The sequence below is a fragment of the Ylistrum balloti genome, unplaced genomic scaffold (genome assembly GCF_031769215.1).
Source record: "Ylistrum balloti isolate Yb309-2 unplaced genomic scaffold, AGI_CSIRO_Ybal_v1 Utg370450, whole genome shotgun sequence".
Classification (NCBI taxonomy): domain Eukaryota; kingdom Metazoa; phylum Mollusca; class Bivalvia; order Pectinida; family Pectinidae; genus Ylistrum; species Ylistrum balloti.
Genome location: NW_026782299.1, coordinates 2,816,654 through 2,837,173, shown reverse-complemented (window position 1 = coordinate 2,837,173; position 20,520 = coordinate 2,816,654). Strand labels below are relative to the sequence as shown.

The 20,520-nt window shown below is 35.5% G+C and overlaps 1 protein-coding gene across 1 annotated transcript in view; it reads right to left on the bottom strand.

Annotated features, from left to right (window-relative positions):
• Window positions 1-9,884: 9,884 nt before the first annotated feature.
• LOC132554962 (putative per-hexamer repeat protein 5) overlaps window positions 9,885-20,520 on the bottom strand; it is a 28,913-nt gene continuing 18,277 nt past the window's right edge. The window contains exons 6-12 of the mRNA XM_060219289.1: window positions 19,899-19,941; window positions 18,274-18,646; window positions 13,612-14,158; window positions 12,796-12,917; window positions 11,384-11,503; window positions 10,863-10,974; window positions 9,885-10,014 (exon numbers count right to left, since the gene is read on the bottom strand). Of these exons, the coding sequence (XP_060075272.1) occupies window positions 9,885-10,014; window positions 10,863-10,974; window positions 11,384-11,503; window positions 12,796-12,917; window positions 13,612-14,158; window positions 18,274-18,646; window positions 19,899-19,941 (1,447 nt within the window). The remainder of the gene's footprint in view (window positions 10,015-10,862; window positions 10,975-11,383; window positions 11,504-12,795; window positions 12,918-13,611; window positions 14,159-18,273; window positions 18,647-19,898; window positions 19,942-20,520) is intronic.

The following is a 20,520-nucleotide window of genomic DNA, read 5'->3' as shown; positions in this document are numbered from 1 at the left end:
ACGCTCCCTTGATATCATACAAGTAAATATAATACTCATCAACAATAATAACAAGAAAAATGTTTATCCTATTTTAGTAAAGAGAACTTATATTTAGATATGGTTGAATGATAGCATTTTGATATAAATCAGCAAAACTCGATATAGCAACATTACACTCATACAAATATACTACAGGCCACGGAGGAAGAATGGTTAACGTGTCTGAAGGTCTTTATCACTGGCCTTCCACCCAGGGTCGCAGGATCATTGCCTACATGGTACTAGGACATAACACATCAATAAACAACAAGCCGAATCGGGATTGGCATCGACGTCTCATTCCCAATAAAACACTTCTTTTTGGTTATATATATGTAAACATCGTTCGTTCAAAACAAGCATCTATTCAGCGATTTAAAGATAGAAGTTGACTGGATTAATTCACACGTTGATACACTTTTACATCGCTTTGTTAGGGATGGATTCACTTGCTTCAGAAAAGAAAGATGAGAAAATTTGTCTGCCTTGATATTGTTTCTATGAAAATAACACACAAATGGATGAAAGGAAAACATTCTCTGAAAAGTGAAGGTAAAAATATCAAGTTATATGTAAGCCACGTAACTGTTACTTACTCGAAGGAACTGCATTATTTATTTCAATCTTATATGCAGTTTACAAACGGAAGCTATATCATTTGGTGGTGTCACGGCGTTTCTGTATTACTTTGAATTTGTTTTCTGTGCAGTCTTAGAAATCTCCATTGGATCAATTGAAAACCTGCAGTATTGTGGTAATGTTAATTGCTTTTTTAATGAATTTACGACATTGCTTTTTTAATCAAAGGGAAAGTCGATGTTAATACGACAAATCTTGAGCTATTTCCATGTTGTATCCTAAACTATTAGATATTAGCTCCAGAGCATTACTGAATTAGGAACTTTGCCAATATTCTCAAATTCATTTATAAATAGCAATTTTATGATACTCTATGGGTTGAGAAAGTACTGTAGAATCTATGTCATAAGAATAATGGTGAAAAAGTAAAGGTAATAAAGGGTAAATCATACATAGCTTTTTTAATTCAATCATTTCGGATTTTTCTCACTGGCCTCCTAGGTTCAACATATACACCCTTATCCTTGCTAACGAGTCCTAGAAGGATTTACGGTTGTATGATGTGGAAGGCACTTTTGGGTCTACTTCATCTGATTCTTAACATCTATTAAAGATCCTTTTAACTGGTATGTGTTTTGTTTATTGTTTGATTTAGTAGAATATCACGGTATAATCCAGGCTTTCGTGGCTACAAGCTACAAATGATTGCAGCATCATAACAATGTCAAGGCCACTATCTCTACTCGCTGTTACGACTTTGTTTCGACGGAAAGTAAATCACACGTGATTTAAAGATATTTACCAATTATTCTGATAAAAGGTTCAATGCCGTATAGCAACGAACTACGATTATTCGAATTACTCGTACGTGACTTCGACCCTAGCAGCTAATTAGCGTAGTGCTTAATTTGATATGAAAAGCGAAAAGATATTTGTGTGTTGCAGAAGCCCTAAAGCATCGGCATCCGCTTACTATTTAGTTTAGTGCTATAATATCTAACGAAGGTCTCATTATCAAACACAAATTTACCTAGTGCTTAAGAGGTGTCGAGAAAGACCATTCACCTTTGCTATTTTAAGTTAATGTTATCTGTTGATGTTTAAGCAAATGCTATCTGCAGTTAATGTTACGCTGTAGACCACATTTAATTGGGGTTAAGACTAATAGGCTGTTGTCTTGTGATTAAGCCACAGATACGGTAACAATATCAAGGAAAAATTAATGCAAATGGGTGTCTAGTCCAAAAGAAAATGATATTAAAACTAATTTACTTTGGGTAATAAAAAGCGGCGATATTGTTTTTGCTTGTAATCAAAGCACAACTAGACGACACAACAATTCTATACCAAAGAACCACTTCATACATATATTATAAAGAATATCTCTTGCGTGCTTTTCCTTCTTTAAAGTTTCGAGTGGTCATAATTTTCTAACGTCCACAAGGACATGTAACACCGTATCTGGGGGAGGATGGTCGACGGCGTTCGCACTGGATACCAGTCTTATTTGACCTTGGTTGTAGCGTTCAGACATAACTATATCGAGGAAATCAAAAGTCTTGTTTTTCATTCACAGAAAACGAAAAGTTATTAAATGTAGCGTATTGTATTTGAAGTAATATCTTCCTGTAGGTAATTTACTTGTGGTAGCCTACCATTGTGTTGCATGTCCTTAAGATCCGCTTCAGGTTGTAAAAGGAATTGATACGCTGTGTCGTCTATCACATCCTACGCATCGTTTCTTTTCTAGTTATCGACTGCTTATATCGGAATTATGTAGGAAACAATAACAATATAAATATTCAGAAACATTTGAAAAGCCTGAAATGGCGATGCGTAAGCGCATATTATCCTTTAAAATATCATGTATATTATATTGGTTCGTTTACTAAAATTAAATACCGACGAACCATTCTTTGTCGAAAGATTTTATAGTCGTTGCGCTGTAATTTGAGTAACTTATTGAGGTATATTTGGTCATATCCTCAAACCAAAAAAAGGTTTTGTTTTATTTTAATTCATCTATGGCGTATATGAAGGCAATAAAGGTTCTATAAATATTTCATATCATTTGTGGAGCAGCTGCAACTATTAGAAAGAACTGGAATCAGCTGATCATTTGATCCCTTTCAGCTAGGTAAGATTTCCGTTTAAAAGGATAGTGTCTTATTTATTGGTGTTCCATGAGTAGCTTGTGATTAATGAAACCTGATAAAGGATCTAAGCCCGAGCCTGAATATACCTAGATCTCGCTAAGTTACAGGCAAATTATTTTTTTCTTGCACCTACTACTATGAAAATTATTCAATATTTCATCAGAGCTTGGAGTAACCTGTGGGAGCCTCAAACTACCCACACAGCCTCTTCACTTTTAAACAACTTTTGGATAGTGCTGTGTAAGCAATGTAGGCCGAACTTACAAAATATATTTTACAATGATGATTTTCTATTTTATTTTAAATATGATTAATGAATTAGGATATCGCTGATATTTTAACAATGACATAACCTACGTTTTTGTTGAAATACACGGGTGTAGATGTCACCTATGCCTACACGCGGATGAATACACCGACGCGTAAAAAATGGGGTATTACGTGTGATATCCCTGTCTTAGGTTTGAGAAATGTCGGTCTCAAAAAAAAAACCTCGCACACATAACATATGCACTATTCTTGCTTACATCGGGGGGCCCACTTTATATGACACTGGCTGTTGACAAGAGGTTAAACAATACAAAACTATTTGCATGATTGAATTCTTAATTATATTCAAGCCTACACACATGCACAATGCATACCATCTATGGTCCAGTTCGCCAAGGTAATACATCCATGAAGTGAATTTTTAAATATGTAAATAGTGGGGGGGGGGACCTACTAATGAGTAACCAAAGTACCATAACAGGAGCTGCATTTCCATCATTATGTTACTCAGAACAGCGTGGGTTTTTTCCCTTATGGTCTACATAAAATGGACCCTAAGCATCTCCTATTTAAGCTTCGTCCTTTTCGTCTGTGCAGCAGAATGTTCATAGATGACGGTGATGATGTATGTGCATGTATGGATGATGATGATTATGATGATGATGATGATGATGATGATGATGATGATGATGTATGTACATGTATGAATGATGATGATGATGATGATGATGATGATGTGTGTTTTTTGTGGTTGATGTTGTTTTTTTAATTTGGATGATGATGATGATGATGATGATGATGATGACGATGATGATGATGATTCCACATGTGTGAATGTGTGTATGGTGGTTGATTTGTATACGTTTAAAACATTTTTGAAAAATAAAAAATTACAAAAAAAAAAGAATGTTCATAGATGCAGTCTTTTTCTACCTTACAACAGATTGAAAGCAAAGCTCTATATACCTTTTGTTATATGTCTATTAGAGTAACTGCGCATATTTTGATAGAATAAACTGAATATTCCAAGGGGTACAGCATGAGTAAGCCTCGGAGGTCGATGACAACATATCATAAGTCTTCAAACATTCCTGTCAGCCTTAAACAAGCAGTATGACTACGTTTTGGCATCGTTTCTTGAAGCAGTATTAAGTTTTGTCAGGCCCGTGCTTTAACATTTTTTGTTTTCAGCAGTAATCTTTATTCATCGTCTGACCGGTCTTGTTATAAATCTATATTTACAAAAATAGCCCCACTGCCATTGGTGTTATTTATTCGATACACGATCAATTACACATCAATTATGTTGACCAATACATAATTGACCAAGGCGTGATATTGCCTTCGATGATATTCCGTAGTAATTACGGTAAGAACCGCAGTCTGCTGTAGTAATAGCAATCTCATCGATCCGATTGCCATAAGATATATCTAGAATACGCTCATCTGTGGTGATGTCCTGGCGTATGATGTTATGGACATTCAATAAGCGTATAATAGCTAGGTTTTCTTTAAGGTTCAAAAAATGTTATTGAACTTTTGACACCCAATGATAACTCTGTGACTTTCTTTATAAAATTATAGGCCAGATAGCTAATATTCATTTTCAGATATTGTTTACCAAAACCAATACACCAATATTAACTGGGTTTTTTTTTATTCATTCAGGTATATAGATAAGTGTTTCGTAAACCATAGAGTCATATTTTAGCAGGTGCTGAAGACACGTGTCTCTTACGTATATAAATGGATTTATCCAAAATCGGGACTGAACATTTACTGATCATCCAATAATTATAAAATAATTATATTGATTAATTAAAATATGATGATTGTGTATCGTCCATCACATCTATTTTTGCTGATTTGGGATGATTCTATTTTGTTGGCTTTTTTGCCGAGTTTTTATGGAATTTGAGCTTGGATTATGATTATGTTGATATGTTGGTATTTTCGGCGATTAAAATTTGTTATCGCAAGTTCTTGAAGGAAGTTTCTCAAACATTACGTGTATGATTCTTGTGGTCCTTATAATACATTTGACTGTTGCATACAACCAAACATAGTCGTAACAGATCTATGAGACTATTACTTCATATTTTTGATATATAAATCGAATTCATTTCAAGACTAATATGTTAATGTTATATCCCTTACATAAATTCATAATACAGCCTTAGAAATGGTCTGTGTCCAGATATCCAGACAAATTCTGATGATAATCCAGTCTCACACTGAAGACCTTTACTGGTTCATGTTTAACAATTATGTTTGTCTGGGCCCTGTAAGAAATTATTCCGTTCCACAAATTATTAGAATCCGCAGATTTGTCACATTGCATTGATTCTAAAACAACATGAAAATACCAACATTGGCAAAATAGAAACAAAGCAAAATTCAACACGAAGATTCCTATCAAGGTACAAGGAGAATAGGACCTGGTGATCTTTAAGAGTACGCGTCTTCTGCTTCATCGAAGGCAACCGTCATGTATATCTTGATCAATCCAAGGAAGTAATGTCACGTTCTCAAAAGGAACACTGTGTACCACAGCATAACCAACAAGAAAGCAAACAAGCATTAAATACGTTGATTTGATGCAGGGTTTTACAGAAACTATTTAAAAAGTACATTTTGATCGGCATAGTCATATGGGGTCATTATTTAGTAATACACACTTAATTTGACTTAGATGGGTCAATTTGCATAAATCAGCGAAAATATTTGTAATTCGACTGACGATGACGTCACATTCGAAGGAATTGGATAATGTATCATTCGTTATCACTATAATATTGACTATCGGAACGGCTTTTTAGGCCACAGTCACTATATAAACGTGTGTCGATCATGATATGAAGAACGCTGATATAGACACTGAGAAGTGATCTTACTATAAAAGACGGCATTTGAGGCCGATCACTTGCCGACATCACAAGCATGATTTTATCGCTTATTTCTATTTTCCATACATTTCTAGTCTATTTTTCATTCAGATAATTACATATCGTCGTACCAACATACTCTAGTCATTTTCCTTTATTGAATCAATATCTTAAACATTAAAGACGTATGTGTTATCTCGGTTAGATTATTTGTAATGTGTGGCATGATATTTCACACAAAACATGTATATGTGTTCAATTATAGAACAGATTTGAAGCATTAGACAGTGGACTTAAGACCCGATTGTCCTCAGTAAAACTACACAAGGTCTGTATGAATGTGTTTGTACCTTCAAGAGTGGTTGATTTAGCTTGCGACCTCCACAACATGGAGTGTAAAGAATTGAGATATCTGTTGTTGGTGTGAACAAAAACTGGAGAACCAAACTTTAATGTCGAGTGCTCCGAAAGGAATCGAAAAGCGTCGCCAGCATGATCATGGACCGGCTCTACCAACTGAACCAAATAAGCATGCTCTGTCAGCTGAGCGACAGAGACTGTGTTCAACACAATAAACACTTCACACCTTTGTTTAACACTATATACAAACCACAACGACCCGTCAGCTGAGCGACAGAGACTTTGTTTAACACTATATACAAACCACAACGACCCGTCAGCTGAGCGACAGAGGCTTTGTTTAACACTATATACAAACCACAACGACTCGTCAGCTGAGCGACAGAGACTGTGTTTAATACCATATACACTTCACACCAACACCTCAGCTGAGCGACAGAGACTTTGTTTAACACTATATACAAACCACAACGACTCGTCAGCTGAGCGACAGAGACTGTGTTTAATACTATATACATTTCACACCGACCCGCTCCTATTACATCAGTATACTGCGTATATATATAACACACACACACACACAAACACACACACAAACATATATACATATATAAAACATATGTATATATCAGATTCCTTGAGTCTAAAAAAACAATGTTGTATAGTCTTCAGAGAATCTACCGTTATTGTTTTAAATGGTTTATAGTCTTTGTCTTGCCTATTGGCACTATACATCAATACTACTTGTCTCACTCTTGTATCAGTATGAGTTATCGACTGAATGACTCCTATGTAACGTTTTCTCATCGAACGATGCCTTTTAATTTCGCGCGTGTTTAAAATATCTTCGCGAAATAACGTCAGTTTGTAATATCTTGATGAAAATAAAAATCATTCTTTCGTGAGTAAAATTAACGTTTGTATTGTTTACTTATTATACTTAAATAGATGAAATAGTTGGTTACTCAGTAGCATGGTACCCACAACGATGGTTTTTAGGTAGGCAAATCCTCGTTTTCGTGTTTTGAAACTTTGAAATTGATCAGTGTGTTACTCCTTGTTAATGAAAGATAAACATTAAATATTATAATTAAACCCATATAATCTTTTTTCATTCTCCAATAACATAAACAAATTAATCTTTTTTTTATCTAAATTATGTATCAAAGTCGAATCTGGATACTAACTTCATATAAGTAACGATACGCTCAAGAGTTATCTCCCTTCGTATGATCACACTAGCTGGCTATTGAATTCTTTACTAGTAACACTACTCATTATAAAACATATTGTGGTTATAATTGTAAGTATTTTCTGTGGGAACCATTATGGTTGTCACGTTCGTTTTAATATAGAATTAATTAATAGAATCACTTCCCAACTTACCAAACTAGTAAACATAAAAAACATATATATTACATACGCTACATAGGATAATCTGTTTACAATAGCGATATAGCTTTAGTGTTGATATGTTTATTGAGAATCTAAAGAAACCATTTGACTAATTGATTTATCTATAACCATAATATGATTAATTTTGTCCTACAATTATGCTTCTCTCATTTTACAATATCACATAGTACCATTATTCTTATAGTGGTATATAGATAAAGTATTGAGTATGAAAGATAAACTGGGCTTATACAGTCTATAACCAATTTTACCTTTATGTACAGATGTCAAATTCGTGGGAACTATTGAAAAGCGCTCCTCTGGAAATAAATAAGATTTAACAAAATCTCTTTTTTAACGGGACAATATTTTTACACGGACTACATTTTCTAGAGCAGATATTGAAGTGAGGCGTTCAACCAACAAGAATCCAACTGATTTGCTTTTTTTCAAAGAATACTTTTAATAGCAAACCCCTAAACACATTATTAGGATGGAAATGATCTAGTCTAGAAAGTCACCGATGGTTGGTGAAGTTACTAATTTGCTAAAATGATGCGAGTGCAAAACTTACATTCTTAAGTACCTCCAACTGTTTTATTTATCTGAATACAGCATTGTAATGTATTGTGAATTTTTAATTATCAAAATAACAATAAATCAGACAATTATATAATAAATTATTTATTTAATGCCATATACAATGTATTATTAGAGCAATAATATTAACTGGAAGGAGCATTACTCTGCTACATAGTTTGGTGGGTAATGGAGATTGACCGTTCCGGGACAGGATGGAGTACGGCAACACTTTCCTGCTGGAGCGGGGTTCAGGTGACAGTCAGAAGGTAGGTTCCATGTCACACACCTTCCAATAATAACCAGTATTTATAGATGTGATCTCCGTTGATTCAAAATATTAGAGTATAATAAAAGTTAATATTCAGTTTAAATGCTGGAAAGGATAATTCAGTGATATTATCTTTTAACGCTCAAGTATTAGTTATCTTGTGTGAATTATATCTGGATAGCATGGAAATCTTAACTATTTGGAAATGACCGTTGTTTTCTTCAAACAGAAGTCAAATAAAAAGGAAGGAAGAAATCAAAAAAAAAAAACCATTACATAATCTATATGGTAGCAGATTTGAAGAATTGAGCAAGTGACATACAAATAATAGCACCTTTTTAATACAATGTATGTTTAGATATAGTAGAATTATTAAAAAGTCTGTGATGACACGATGGTTTCAGATTTTTTTAATACAATTTAAACCTAATACTCTGCACACGTGAATATAAACTTTCGAATAAATAATTAACAATCAGGTATGTTTTAGAACATTTTCTTCGGGTACGTAATATCAATAGACTAGAAGTTACAACTACAAATTAACATTCATCTTACAACACAGCCAGTAGAAGATTAGAGTGTGACGATGTCTACACGGCCACCTTCATCTGATAAATGATGTACGTAGTGTACGAGATGGTGAGGAATCAACCAACCTTGTCGGCTGTACATAAAGGTCGAAAATAGTTCGACGAGATGGGAAACATTTAAACAAACAAAAAAATTTCACAAGATGGTTACAATGCCCTGTAATCAATTCGGCTTTTGTTAAGATTTTTATTGATTATGTGAAAGAAGACTCGATTTCGCTTTGATGTTCTTTTATCAAATTCGCTTTTCATTGTATTAGTCGTTGATAATCTGAATTAAATTTTAATAAATTCACTTACATGAAAAGGAACCTGAATAATATATATAGAAGAAACCAGAACGAAGTATACATGTTGTAAACTTAAATATCTGCAAGTGTTGACTTACTTATATTGATATGTACTAGCTTTCACCTTGATATTAAATCGATGCTAATGATTTCGTGTTTTACGAAGGGAGAACTACATACTTCCAAAAACAAATTTGACACATAAAGTCATAAAACGTAACAGTTTATTTTTGTTGAACTTTTTAAGTTTTAATTAATATGTTGATCAAAACATGCGTTGTGCAAACCAATTTGTAACACTGTAAGCATCGGCTTGATTTTTCGTCCATGGAATGGTATATTTTATCATATCAAAGTCTATTTATAGTACACGTGTCTATTGATTGAGATTCGTTCAACACGATACGTGTTATAAACCAAACTTTCCGAAATAAGGCAGAAAGCATGCACAAAAGAACACCGACTTCAGCGTCACCATGTTTCATTTATTCAGGGACGTAGTTATCTGGGTAATGCAGTTGGACGTAGCTGGGACAATTAGGAGTCCTGCAACACTTTCCCGCGGGTGGGGGCATCATCTGGCAAACGTTCGGGAGATGATCCCATTGCACACATCTTAAAGAAAATCAAAGCTTTGCTTAGCGACAAAGGGTTGTTACCATCACAAAGGCGGGAGGAACTTTCAGTGTGTTTCGCAATTAAAGAAATAAGCAATGCACAAATGCATGACCCGTTATGTTTATGAAATGCTAGCAAGGATGGTATATGAACGAAGTTGTACTCGGCTTATTGACTCATGACTGATCAGTCAGCAATGATTTTTACTTAGAAATCACAGCAAGACTATCAATACAATATTGTGTCAAATATTGCCCTGTAAAACTGACAAGCTTCTTAAAACAGTACAAGACTACTAAACGTTAATGAAATAAAGCAAAGCGTTTGTTAAGCATCAAGCAATGCGTTTATTGGCAATGTAGCAACCCAATGAGAAATATCCTTTTGAACCTAAGTATGCATAAATTTACTTATCAATGGGTCTAATTTTCGCCATAAGGATGTATTGCGAATATGCAACTATGATTTATTAACTGAAATGGGTATATTACAAATTGAGTTCCTGCTCTTCAGTGGCAAAAATATGACATGTCTTTAATACCTTATTCTAGTTTTGAAACTAAATAAAACTTCTGATAAAGCATTTTCAGTGTCAAACATTGCAAGGAATTTCAATTTATTTGGCAAAAACTCTCAGGCAACAGAAACTTAACATCTTATAATGACAAGTAGGCATTAATCATCAAGTACGAGTGTTATGAAGAGCAAAATATTTGTTAAATGTCTAATAACTGAATTGTCAAATTATTAAAAGAATTACATGTGAAACAGAAAGCAGGTGTCTGATGACTGTTCGAAGCAATGCCGTCTTTAACCAAACCAATGCAAATATACAATGTACTTACAGCTGTTTGCAAGTATATCTTCCCTGAGTTCCATCTGTGCACGTGCACCTGTAGTCACATCCATCCTTCCATGATTGATTTTGCTGATACACCTGGCCTTTGTAGGCACAGCCTGAAGACAACGTACCATTCATTATCACTTTTGGTGATAGCAGACTGATAAGTCCCGAAGTATGTCATTAAAATGTGGTACACAGTTAACTGTACGGCTACATATCCCAACATGAATTTCATTATGTTCACATTCAAATGAATGTCTAATACAGCTTCAAAGCGTTGACGAAGTAATTAACGTCAATTAATTTTATCAATATATTTCTATTCAAATGTATTACTACTAAAAGCAGTCTTAAAAAGGTGTCCGTAAAATTGTAATTGTTTTAAAATCCACATAATTAAGTTTTCTCACAGTTAAGCATTCTTAAAGATATTAAAAAGTATACTAAGATCTTAATTTTGATTTGATGCAGAAAAAATATGTTTTTGTGTCGTGTGCAGAAAGAAATGCGAATAGCACTAACCGTTCGAGTGTCCGGTTACCACACCAGATGAGCCGGTTCCTGTTGACGAGCTGCCCATGCCAGTGCCTCCTGGTCCGTAGTATCCACTTCCGGTGTTAGTTCCCATTGTCATGGTACCACCTTTGAAACACAACGAAATGTAAATATCCGAACAACTTCCTCTTCATCTAGGACCTACTTTTTTAAATGCTTTAAATAGTTCATAAACTAGTTTTATACTGTTAACTTTTGACAGTTTTCACATCTCGACTTAACCTATCTAAGAAATCATTTGTTCGAAAAGTTACAAAAAAAAAAAAAGAAAAAGAAAATTGATTCAGAGTATATATTTTCACCTTGCGTTACGAAAACAAACTTTAAGACAAACGACATGTGACGAAAATCATCTAACGGTAGAAATATATCCTTCACGAAAGAGCATACAGAGAAGTATCAAAAAGAATTATCAATATTGTGAGAAACAGTTTTCGTTGGACAACAATCTTATTACCACGCTCGGAAAATCGAAGTGTATACGTACAGAATTATACAAAAGATACACACTTACAAAAATAAATAGAATCTTAAACTAGAAGAAGATTAAACTAGGACATACGCGCTAAAAAGTTTGAGGAACACAAGACAAGTCCGAAGGGTACTCTTTGTGAAGCAATGAGTTCATGTAGAGATATAAGTGACTATGAGAATTCCTTTTGATATAAGCATTTTTTTATCGGTGCTACAAATAGTATATAACATCCTACATCTATTCTTTAACGGGTTCTATTTGAAATCATATCTACCTGTAAGTCAACATACACACCCCAACTCAGCATAGGCCTGTAATACTAACTATGTGCCATTGTGCAAGATGATAAAGTAATAATGATAATAAATGATACTGAAAGGATGAATCGATATTACTGTGGTCTAAAACCAAAGAAATAACAGTTTTAACATACCAAAATCAGATATCAGTTTAAGCATTGTTATGAAATACGTCTGTCACAAAATTAGGCAAGGTGTACACACATCCATTCTTCTACAGTACTCTTTGTAAACGTTATTACAGATATTTATCCTATAGTAAATATTTACTTAACCACATATCACAAAAAATCAAAATGCTATTGGTAATTATATCTATGACATTAATGTTTGAACAACAATTATGAATTTAGTTCATGTCGGGAAAAATATGTTGAGAATGCCACAATGGTACATCAGATTCGCATTGGTTTCATACTGCAAAAAGCATAAATTTCGTGAGCACTTTGATTTCACGAATTCATTTGTCCACAAATTAGTCCACCAATCAATGAAACTGAAATCAGATAATTAAGTAGTATTCATAAATAACAAAATCATGTTCCCAAAAATTTATTGTTTTTTGAAAATCCACGAGAACCCCTCAAAGATATTATCTTACTTACTACTGCATTTGTTACATGTCTGAGCGCAGTTGTCTTTCACCCATCCCTGATAGGTAGGGTCTGAACATACACTCTGGCCGTAGGCAGCGCAGTTGTTGATTCGGTCGCCACAGGAGCCTAAAATAATATTCATATAACATTTGTTTTATTAGCAGTCAGTGTCGATTTTTTTTTATATCTATATATAGATAGATATTTAAAACATTGTGGGAAGCATGTTTGAATCAGAAATATGGGTACAACCGGACTGATAAAAGACGATAATATATTACAGTCAGAATTTTCCCCCGATGTAATTTATGTAAGACAGCAAGACACTAACATCTATTTTAAAACTGAATTGCACATATATCAAGGGGAAAAAGCGAAGTTTATAATATTTTGTTAATATGAATCCCCTTGGTCATTCTAATGAAATTCACTGAAGGATAAAAGGCAGATAAACATCTTTCTTTTTATCTATATTTAGCATATTGATAAATCATGATAGTAGAAACGCCAAATTTCATATCTATGATATATTTTATCCAGGTTTCCAGATATGATTCGTTACGACATACCGTCCGACAGATTTGGTAATTCGTTTGTGCAAATAAACTTGGTATACACATGAAAACGCCATATTGTATCTTCATAAAGTGTTTCATGTTGATACTGTGGCCGTTTTCAGCGCAAAAGGTCATTTTTTATATGCATTGCGTGTATAATAACAGGTTATCTTGTACCGAAAGTAATATTTGCAGGTCCGTTGCAATGAATCAATTTCCAAAAATGGCTTGCACGATTTTTAAGCGAGATCACACTTTAAACATGATCTACCTACCAGATCCACTTGATATAATACTACCTCCTGTTCCAGTTCCGGATCCACTAGACCCTCCTGGGTAAGATCCGGATCCACTAGATCCTCCTGTGTAAGTTCCGGTTCCACTTGGTCCTCCTGGGTAAGTTCCGGTTCCACTTGATCCTCCGGGGTAAGTTCCGGTTCCACTAGATCCACCTAGGTAAGGTCCAGTTCCACTAGATCCTCCGGAGTAAGTTCCAGTTCCACTGGACCCGCTTGGATAAGTTCCGGTTCCACTAGATCCTCCGGGGTAGGTTCCGGTTCCACTTGATCCTCCGGGGTAAGTTCCGGTTCCACTAGATCCACCTGGGTAAGGTCCGGTTCCACTAGATCCTGCGGGGTAGGTTCCGGTTCCACCAGACCCGCTTGGATAAGTTCCAGTTCCACTAGACCCGCTTGGGTAAGTTCCGGTTCCACCAGACCCACTTGGATAAGTTCCAGTTCCACTTGACCCGCTTGGGTACGTTCCGGTTCCTCCAGACCCGCTTGGATAGGTTCCAGTACCCGTTCCAGTAGAACCTTATGATAAAATTCTCATTGGTTACAAAATATATTCCGTAGATAGTTTTTCTCTTATTTTATAGAAAAGCAATAGGCATCCTCGAATGGACCGTAAAAGGGTGGTAGCAAGTTGCCCTGTCCCAACTGTTGTAAGCCGGTATGAAGTATACAACTTCTATGCTCGAATGCACCATTAAAGCCGTCACCTTCCAAAGACAGTTGTTGACAATCTCGCCATAATCTCTGAAGCTTAAAGCCTTTGTAGTATGATATTTTCTGCCGATGAAAAGCTAGCGTTGAATGGTAAGGAAATATGCGTTCAAGCTATTAGGATTTCCACGTGTGTAGAAGCTTGTGTGACTTGTATCTCTTTTTTCGTGGTTTATCTTCTGAATCCCTTGTCGTATACAGATTTTAAATACTATATCGAAAATGGCGAAATTTTCCTCTAATATTTCATATATTTTATGAGGAGATTATGAGAGAGAATCTTGGAAAATTCAATTCGTTTCATTTCTCTAACGCACAATGATGCTGTGTAAACGCAATAAAGCAAGCATGATATCGAGAGTCCAAAGCACATATAACGCTCAACCAACATGTCTTGATAAATTTCTATGCGCTCATTTAGTGTTTCTATCATTGATATTAACACAGTGAAAAATTACTGCATACCATTTTACATGGCTTTATTACATATGATTCAAATTTGTGCTGCTTCCTTCTTTTCATTTCCACTAAATGATGCAAACCGTATACGGAGTTGATCAGAAGGTCTTTGACGACTTTGTAATATTGGAAAGCGTAAATTTCAAAATGCATCAATTCTTCAACTACGATATGTCACACTGTATTAGAATTAATCAAATGCCGTATGTTAACACATCCATTACAAAATGTAAGCTGATACGTAAATTGAAATGTTTAGCAGCAAGTGTAGGAAACATTGATCACATTTACCTCATCTCTGTTTTAAGAGCAAATTCTTGACATTTGTAAATCAAATTGTAAACACTCATCTTTAGGAGTGCTTGCCAATGGCGGCTAAATCGACAGAAAATATGCTGAGTCACCTGTCAACGCTAAAGTATTTATGAAACCAACCAACATTTATACTGAGACTCCTGAAATCTCACACAAAAAATTAAACCTCGTGTTTCGGAAGGGTAAGCGTTTTCTGCTTCATCGTTGGCATTCGCCGTGTAGATGGAAAATCACTGCTGTAATTTCAGAAATTCCGAAACACTTTACGCTCAACATCGGAATCTTTACTTGCACATGTGTTGACTGATACAACTAAGGGAATAAGGGCATGTCAACACTCATATCATACTAGTTATGACAAAGAGCAGACTTGCCAGGTAGGATAGGAGCAGTGCCAACATCTACGTCGGTTATGACGTACGTGTCAGACTATCCAGATTAGCATGTACACGTCAGTGCCGATATCATCCAAATATAAACAATAATCCTACCGATCGTTTTATTCAAAGTGTGCATGCAGATCAGTTCTTGGACGACACGCCTTAGATCTGGGAGCTGATATCCATTGTCGACATTGCGCCCAGCATTAGTTCTTGATAGTGTTTTACAGAATGGTGAAAATGATAACCAAAAGAAAACAGACTTAGAAATTAGATAATAAATTTTATAAATGTGATACAACAGATCAGTCCATCTTTAACATTATTCATGGTAAGCAGAGTGTAAAATCCGGATATGACAAGAAAATATACACAGTACTTATCCAAAACGATCACTGTTTCATTTTGACACAATTTTGTGTCTCCTTTCAACAACACATCCACTGACAAAGAGCCTAGTATATTTCGGGGCCGCCTTGAACAAGACGGCCATGGCGAAAGAACACCAATCTCCTTATCCAAGACCTCATGGATTTACTAGAACTTGTGTTTAAAACAACATACTATGCCTTCCGAGATACCATCTTCCTAGTATCAGCAACTGTATAGCACCGACATGGGCAACTCATTGGCCCCGAATGTGACCAAATTATTCACGGAGCGCTTTGAGAAAGAGGCTATAGCCATAGCTCCTGTAGAACACAAGACCTGACTGTGTAAGCGGTACGATGATGATATATTAGAAATAGCCGGAAAAAATTACAGAAAGAGTTGACTGAACATACAATACCGTAGATACCACCAGCAACATTAAATTCAACCGTAAGGAAGAAATAAATGGCACTGTCATCCCTTTACAACCTCATAGAAAAGAAAGATGACGCTTCTATCCAAATATTGATTTGTAGAAAATAGACGCACACGGACCAAAAACAAAATAATTTCCATAACGCCATGAAATCATATCATTATCCTGATTTCACAACCCAGCAAGTTAGTAACTTATTGGATAAAACGAAAATGACTTAGAGACGAAACACCAAGCCCCCACCCCCCACCACCAAAAACAAAAAAACAAGTAGCCATCCCTTCTATTCAAGGCCTATCAGAAATCATTCAGAGGATTTACCGTTTACATGGTATTGCAACAGCCTTATAACCTCTCATGTCTCTTTGAATTTTCCTTGTTCAACCTAAGAATAAAACTTTAAAAAAAGAGAACATCGGAGAATGCGTATACAAAATTAGACTTTATGCAAGGACTGCGATTTATCATATATCCTAGAATCAGGCAGAATATTCGGGTCCGACTAAATGAACACCAGAAAGAGGCAAAATCCAAGGAAGGCAATTAAAACATCATCAGTTCCAGGTAAGACTTCGACGCTTACAGATCGGTCCACACACAGAAAAATATACTGTTAAAAGAAATCAAAATAGTTGACAAGAAAAACAACGTTTTCAGAAGGCCAGTTAGGAAAGCTGTCTGGATACGCCATAGTGAGCCAGTACCAAACAGGGACGATGGGGGCCACAGACTATCGCTCATGTATGACGAAGTGTTAATCAAAGCGTAGTCAATTTTACTACAGGGTTACCGTTTTGTGTATTTTTGTCTGTGATCTGTTTACCATCTCGTCACACTATTTCCGATTTTAGTGTACACAGGATTATAGTGCAGCCGAAAATAGATACCATCTCGTACACTGTCCATTCTCATCATTTTTCTGATGAAGGTGACTGTGTAGTCACCGAAACGACACACTATATATCATTAATTTGTCATTCGAACGATCAAAATCGGTTACCACATTGGGTCGTCGGGTCTTTACCTTATCCTCTCATTGAGGTTGTAAATTTCGACATTTGCAGCGATGGCCATGCTAAACTGAATGGTCGTTTGGAAGTTTTCTAGCATCGTGAAAAATTAATTTTTTCTCATTACTTTGTGAAGTTAACTGCATCGATGAAAATCTTGTATGCGCCTCCAAGTTGAAGATGTTGTCCTGATACATGACGATGAAAAACTGCTGTCTTTGAAACTCGCCATCGTAGACTGTATTATAGAAAATGGTTTATCACGGTTCCCCAGCATCCTTTATCCTTTTTTCAAATCAATACCAAACAACACCGAGGAGACGACAAAAAGTTGTTTGACAAAAGTAATGACAGTTAGTTGAAATCGATGTCATGACAGTAACATTCTCATGATCATAGTTGTTGTATGTTGCAGTCCGCAAACCAAGTATGTTATGACATCATATGCGACTTGTTAACACTGTACATTTTTGGCATAAACATACCTAAGCTTAAGAGCGAGGTAATACGAACTGAAGCGTTTTTCATTGGTCGGACAAGCCAAAGTTTCGACAAATTTGCTAATTTTACAAAGCATTGTAAAAGGAATTGCTGATTTCATCATACGCACACAAATGAAACGTAATGAAGCATACGTATAAATAGGTGTATATATATATATGTGTGTGTGTGAATGTGTGGCTTTTAGCAAGGACATTGATAACACAGAAAAAATTAGCAAAACAGACATATATCTATGTAGAACTGATCAAACAATCAGGACATTTGGAATTAGTCGTCTTAAATTATTATTTTGGTTTCGTATAAATTGTTCTTTATTAAAGTTCTGCATATGTCATACTCATATTAAAACGCCAGCTGCTCAAATAGATTTTGAAAAAAGGATTTCCTCGAATTCTAGAGTAGGATAAGAATAAGATAAAACGGATAAGGAAAATAAAATTGAAATACCAGTTCCGGTGTTTGGGTTGTAAGTTCCAGTACCAGTTCCGGTGTTTGGGTTGTAAGTTCCAGTACCAGTTCCGGTGTTGGGGTTGTAAGTTCCGGTACCAGTTCCGGTGTTGGGGTTGTAAGTTCCAGTACCAGTTCCGGTGTTTGGGTTGTAAGTTCCAGTACCAGTTCCGGTGTTGGGGTTGTAAGTTCCAGTACCAGTTCCGGTGTTGGGGTTGTAAGTTCCAGTACCAGTTCCGGTGTTGGGGTTGTAAGTTCCAGTACCAGTTCCGGTGTTGGGGTTGTAAGTTCCAGTACCAGTTCCGGGGTTGGGGTTGTAAGTTCCTGAACCAGTTCCGGTGTTGGGGTTGTAAGTTCCAGTACCAGTTCCGGTGTTGGGGTTGTAAGTTCCAGTACCAGTTCCGGTGTTGGGGTTGTAAGTTCCGGTGTTGGGGTTGTAAGTTTCAGTACCAGTTCCGGTGTTGGGGTTGTAAGTTCCAGTACCAGTTCCGGGGTTTGGGTTGTAAGTTCCTGAACCAGTTCCGGTGTTGGGGTTGTAAGTTCCTGAACCAGTTCCGGTGTTGGGGTTGTAAGTTCCTGAACCAGATCCGCCACCTGTGTTCATTAAAATCTCATATTTGAAATACAAAACACAAATGGTACATCGCAATTGGATAGGGACTGTAATCCAAAATGATCAATTTTGAACAATTAGAAATACATACAAAAATTTAAATGGCGAAACAGTGACTAAAAACACTTGGGAAAAAGCTTCATGGAAAATGAAATACCAACCATACAACGGATATGATATTTTCAACTTTAACTACTTTACCTTAACTATAATCTCCTGCTTTCTGTCACGTTTTAACACAAAGCGAAGCATAGTTATAACCAATAATGCAATGACACAAGCAATATACGGTGATAAAAAAACGATGAAATATTACAAACAATGGTCCTTTACCACATCACCTGGTTTGTGATTGTAAATTATCGCCAAGCACCATACGCTGTGGTCGGAGGCATTATATAAGTAACACAGACTGGTTTGTGTAACTTTCAAATGCTCGAAGCTGAGGCAATTCTTATATAATTAATGGAAGCAAAAGCTGACTCCATCCAATAGAGAAAAACAATACGAGCAGGGACATTGGCTGATGTTTATACCAATATGCTATGTTTGTCCAAAGTAGATTATTAGGTACTTGTGACATAATACAACTTTCAAAGGACCGACATTAAAATGCGTTCCATTAATGATAACAAGTAATAAAAATTGGAACCTTCACGATTTTTTTACTGATCATTATATATTTGTTTGACATAATGGAAACAAATTTGAATAGTATCTTTTAACTATCTCGTAAGCTTATTTATTGCTATGCTTACATTGCATATTTCTACGATATTACTTATATCATCATGAACCTATTTGATATAAATTCATCGGCGTCGTGATCCAATCTAAATATCAGAGATAACACATTGTTTTAGATCTGTATGCTAGATTACTGCTTAGAGAGTGAGAAGCTTGAAGCACGCATGTTTTGTTGTAAGCTTAGGCGTGCGTTGCTGGAAACAAAAACGACACTTAAAGCTAAATAATTATTTTAGATACACATGCCTATGGAGGGTATAAGAATTGCTCCTCCAGACATTCCGGTTCCGGTTCCGGTTCCGGTTCCACTCCCAGTTCCATGTCCTGTCATACTTCCTATGCTACTACCCAACATGTCTATGGAGTCGATACACAAGCACATTTTACCAAAATGTACTCGGCATTCATTATATACACTTAAGGCACGTACTATCAATTATACGTCTTAAAAGGGGAACAAGCTGTATGTTCATTTTATAATTCTTTCATTTTACCTAACATTAAAATTGCTTTTGCGTGACTTTCCTTCCCACTTATTTGTAATTATAGACCAAGATACAAGGGTAAATACACAGCAAATACAGTATTTAATTGTTGTGAATAAACCCATTTCATATTTTATATCAAGTTGACTTCATGATAAAATCACAAAAAGGATGACTATAAACGTCCTGTCTGACATGACAGATAACGGGTTCTAAAATATGATTAAAAATAATTACTCATTTGAAAAAAAAGCTTGAATTTCTACTCAAAACGAGATGAATCAGAATCGATCATCATAATTGGCTGGTTTTTTTAATATTAACTCGTTAGAATTTCATGAAAGTTTAAAATTCTTAGGCTCGTTTTCTAAATCAAATATGAGAAAGAAACACTTTAAGAGC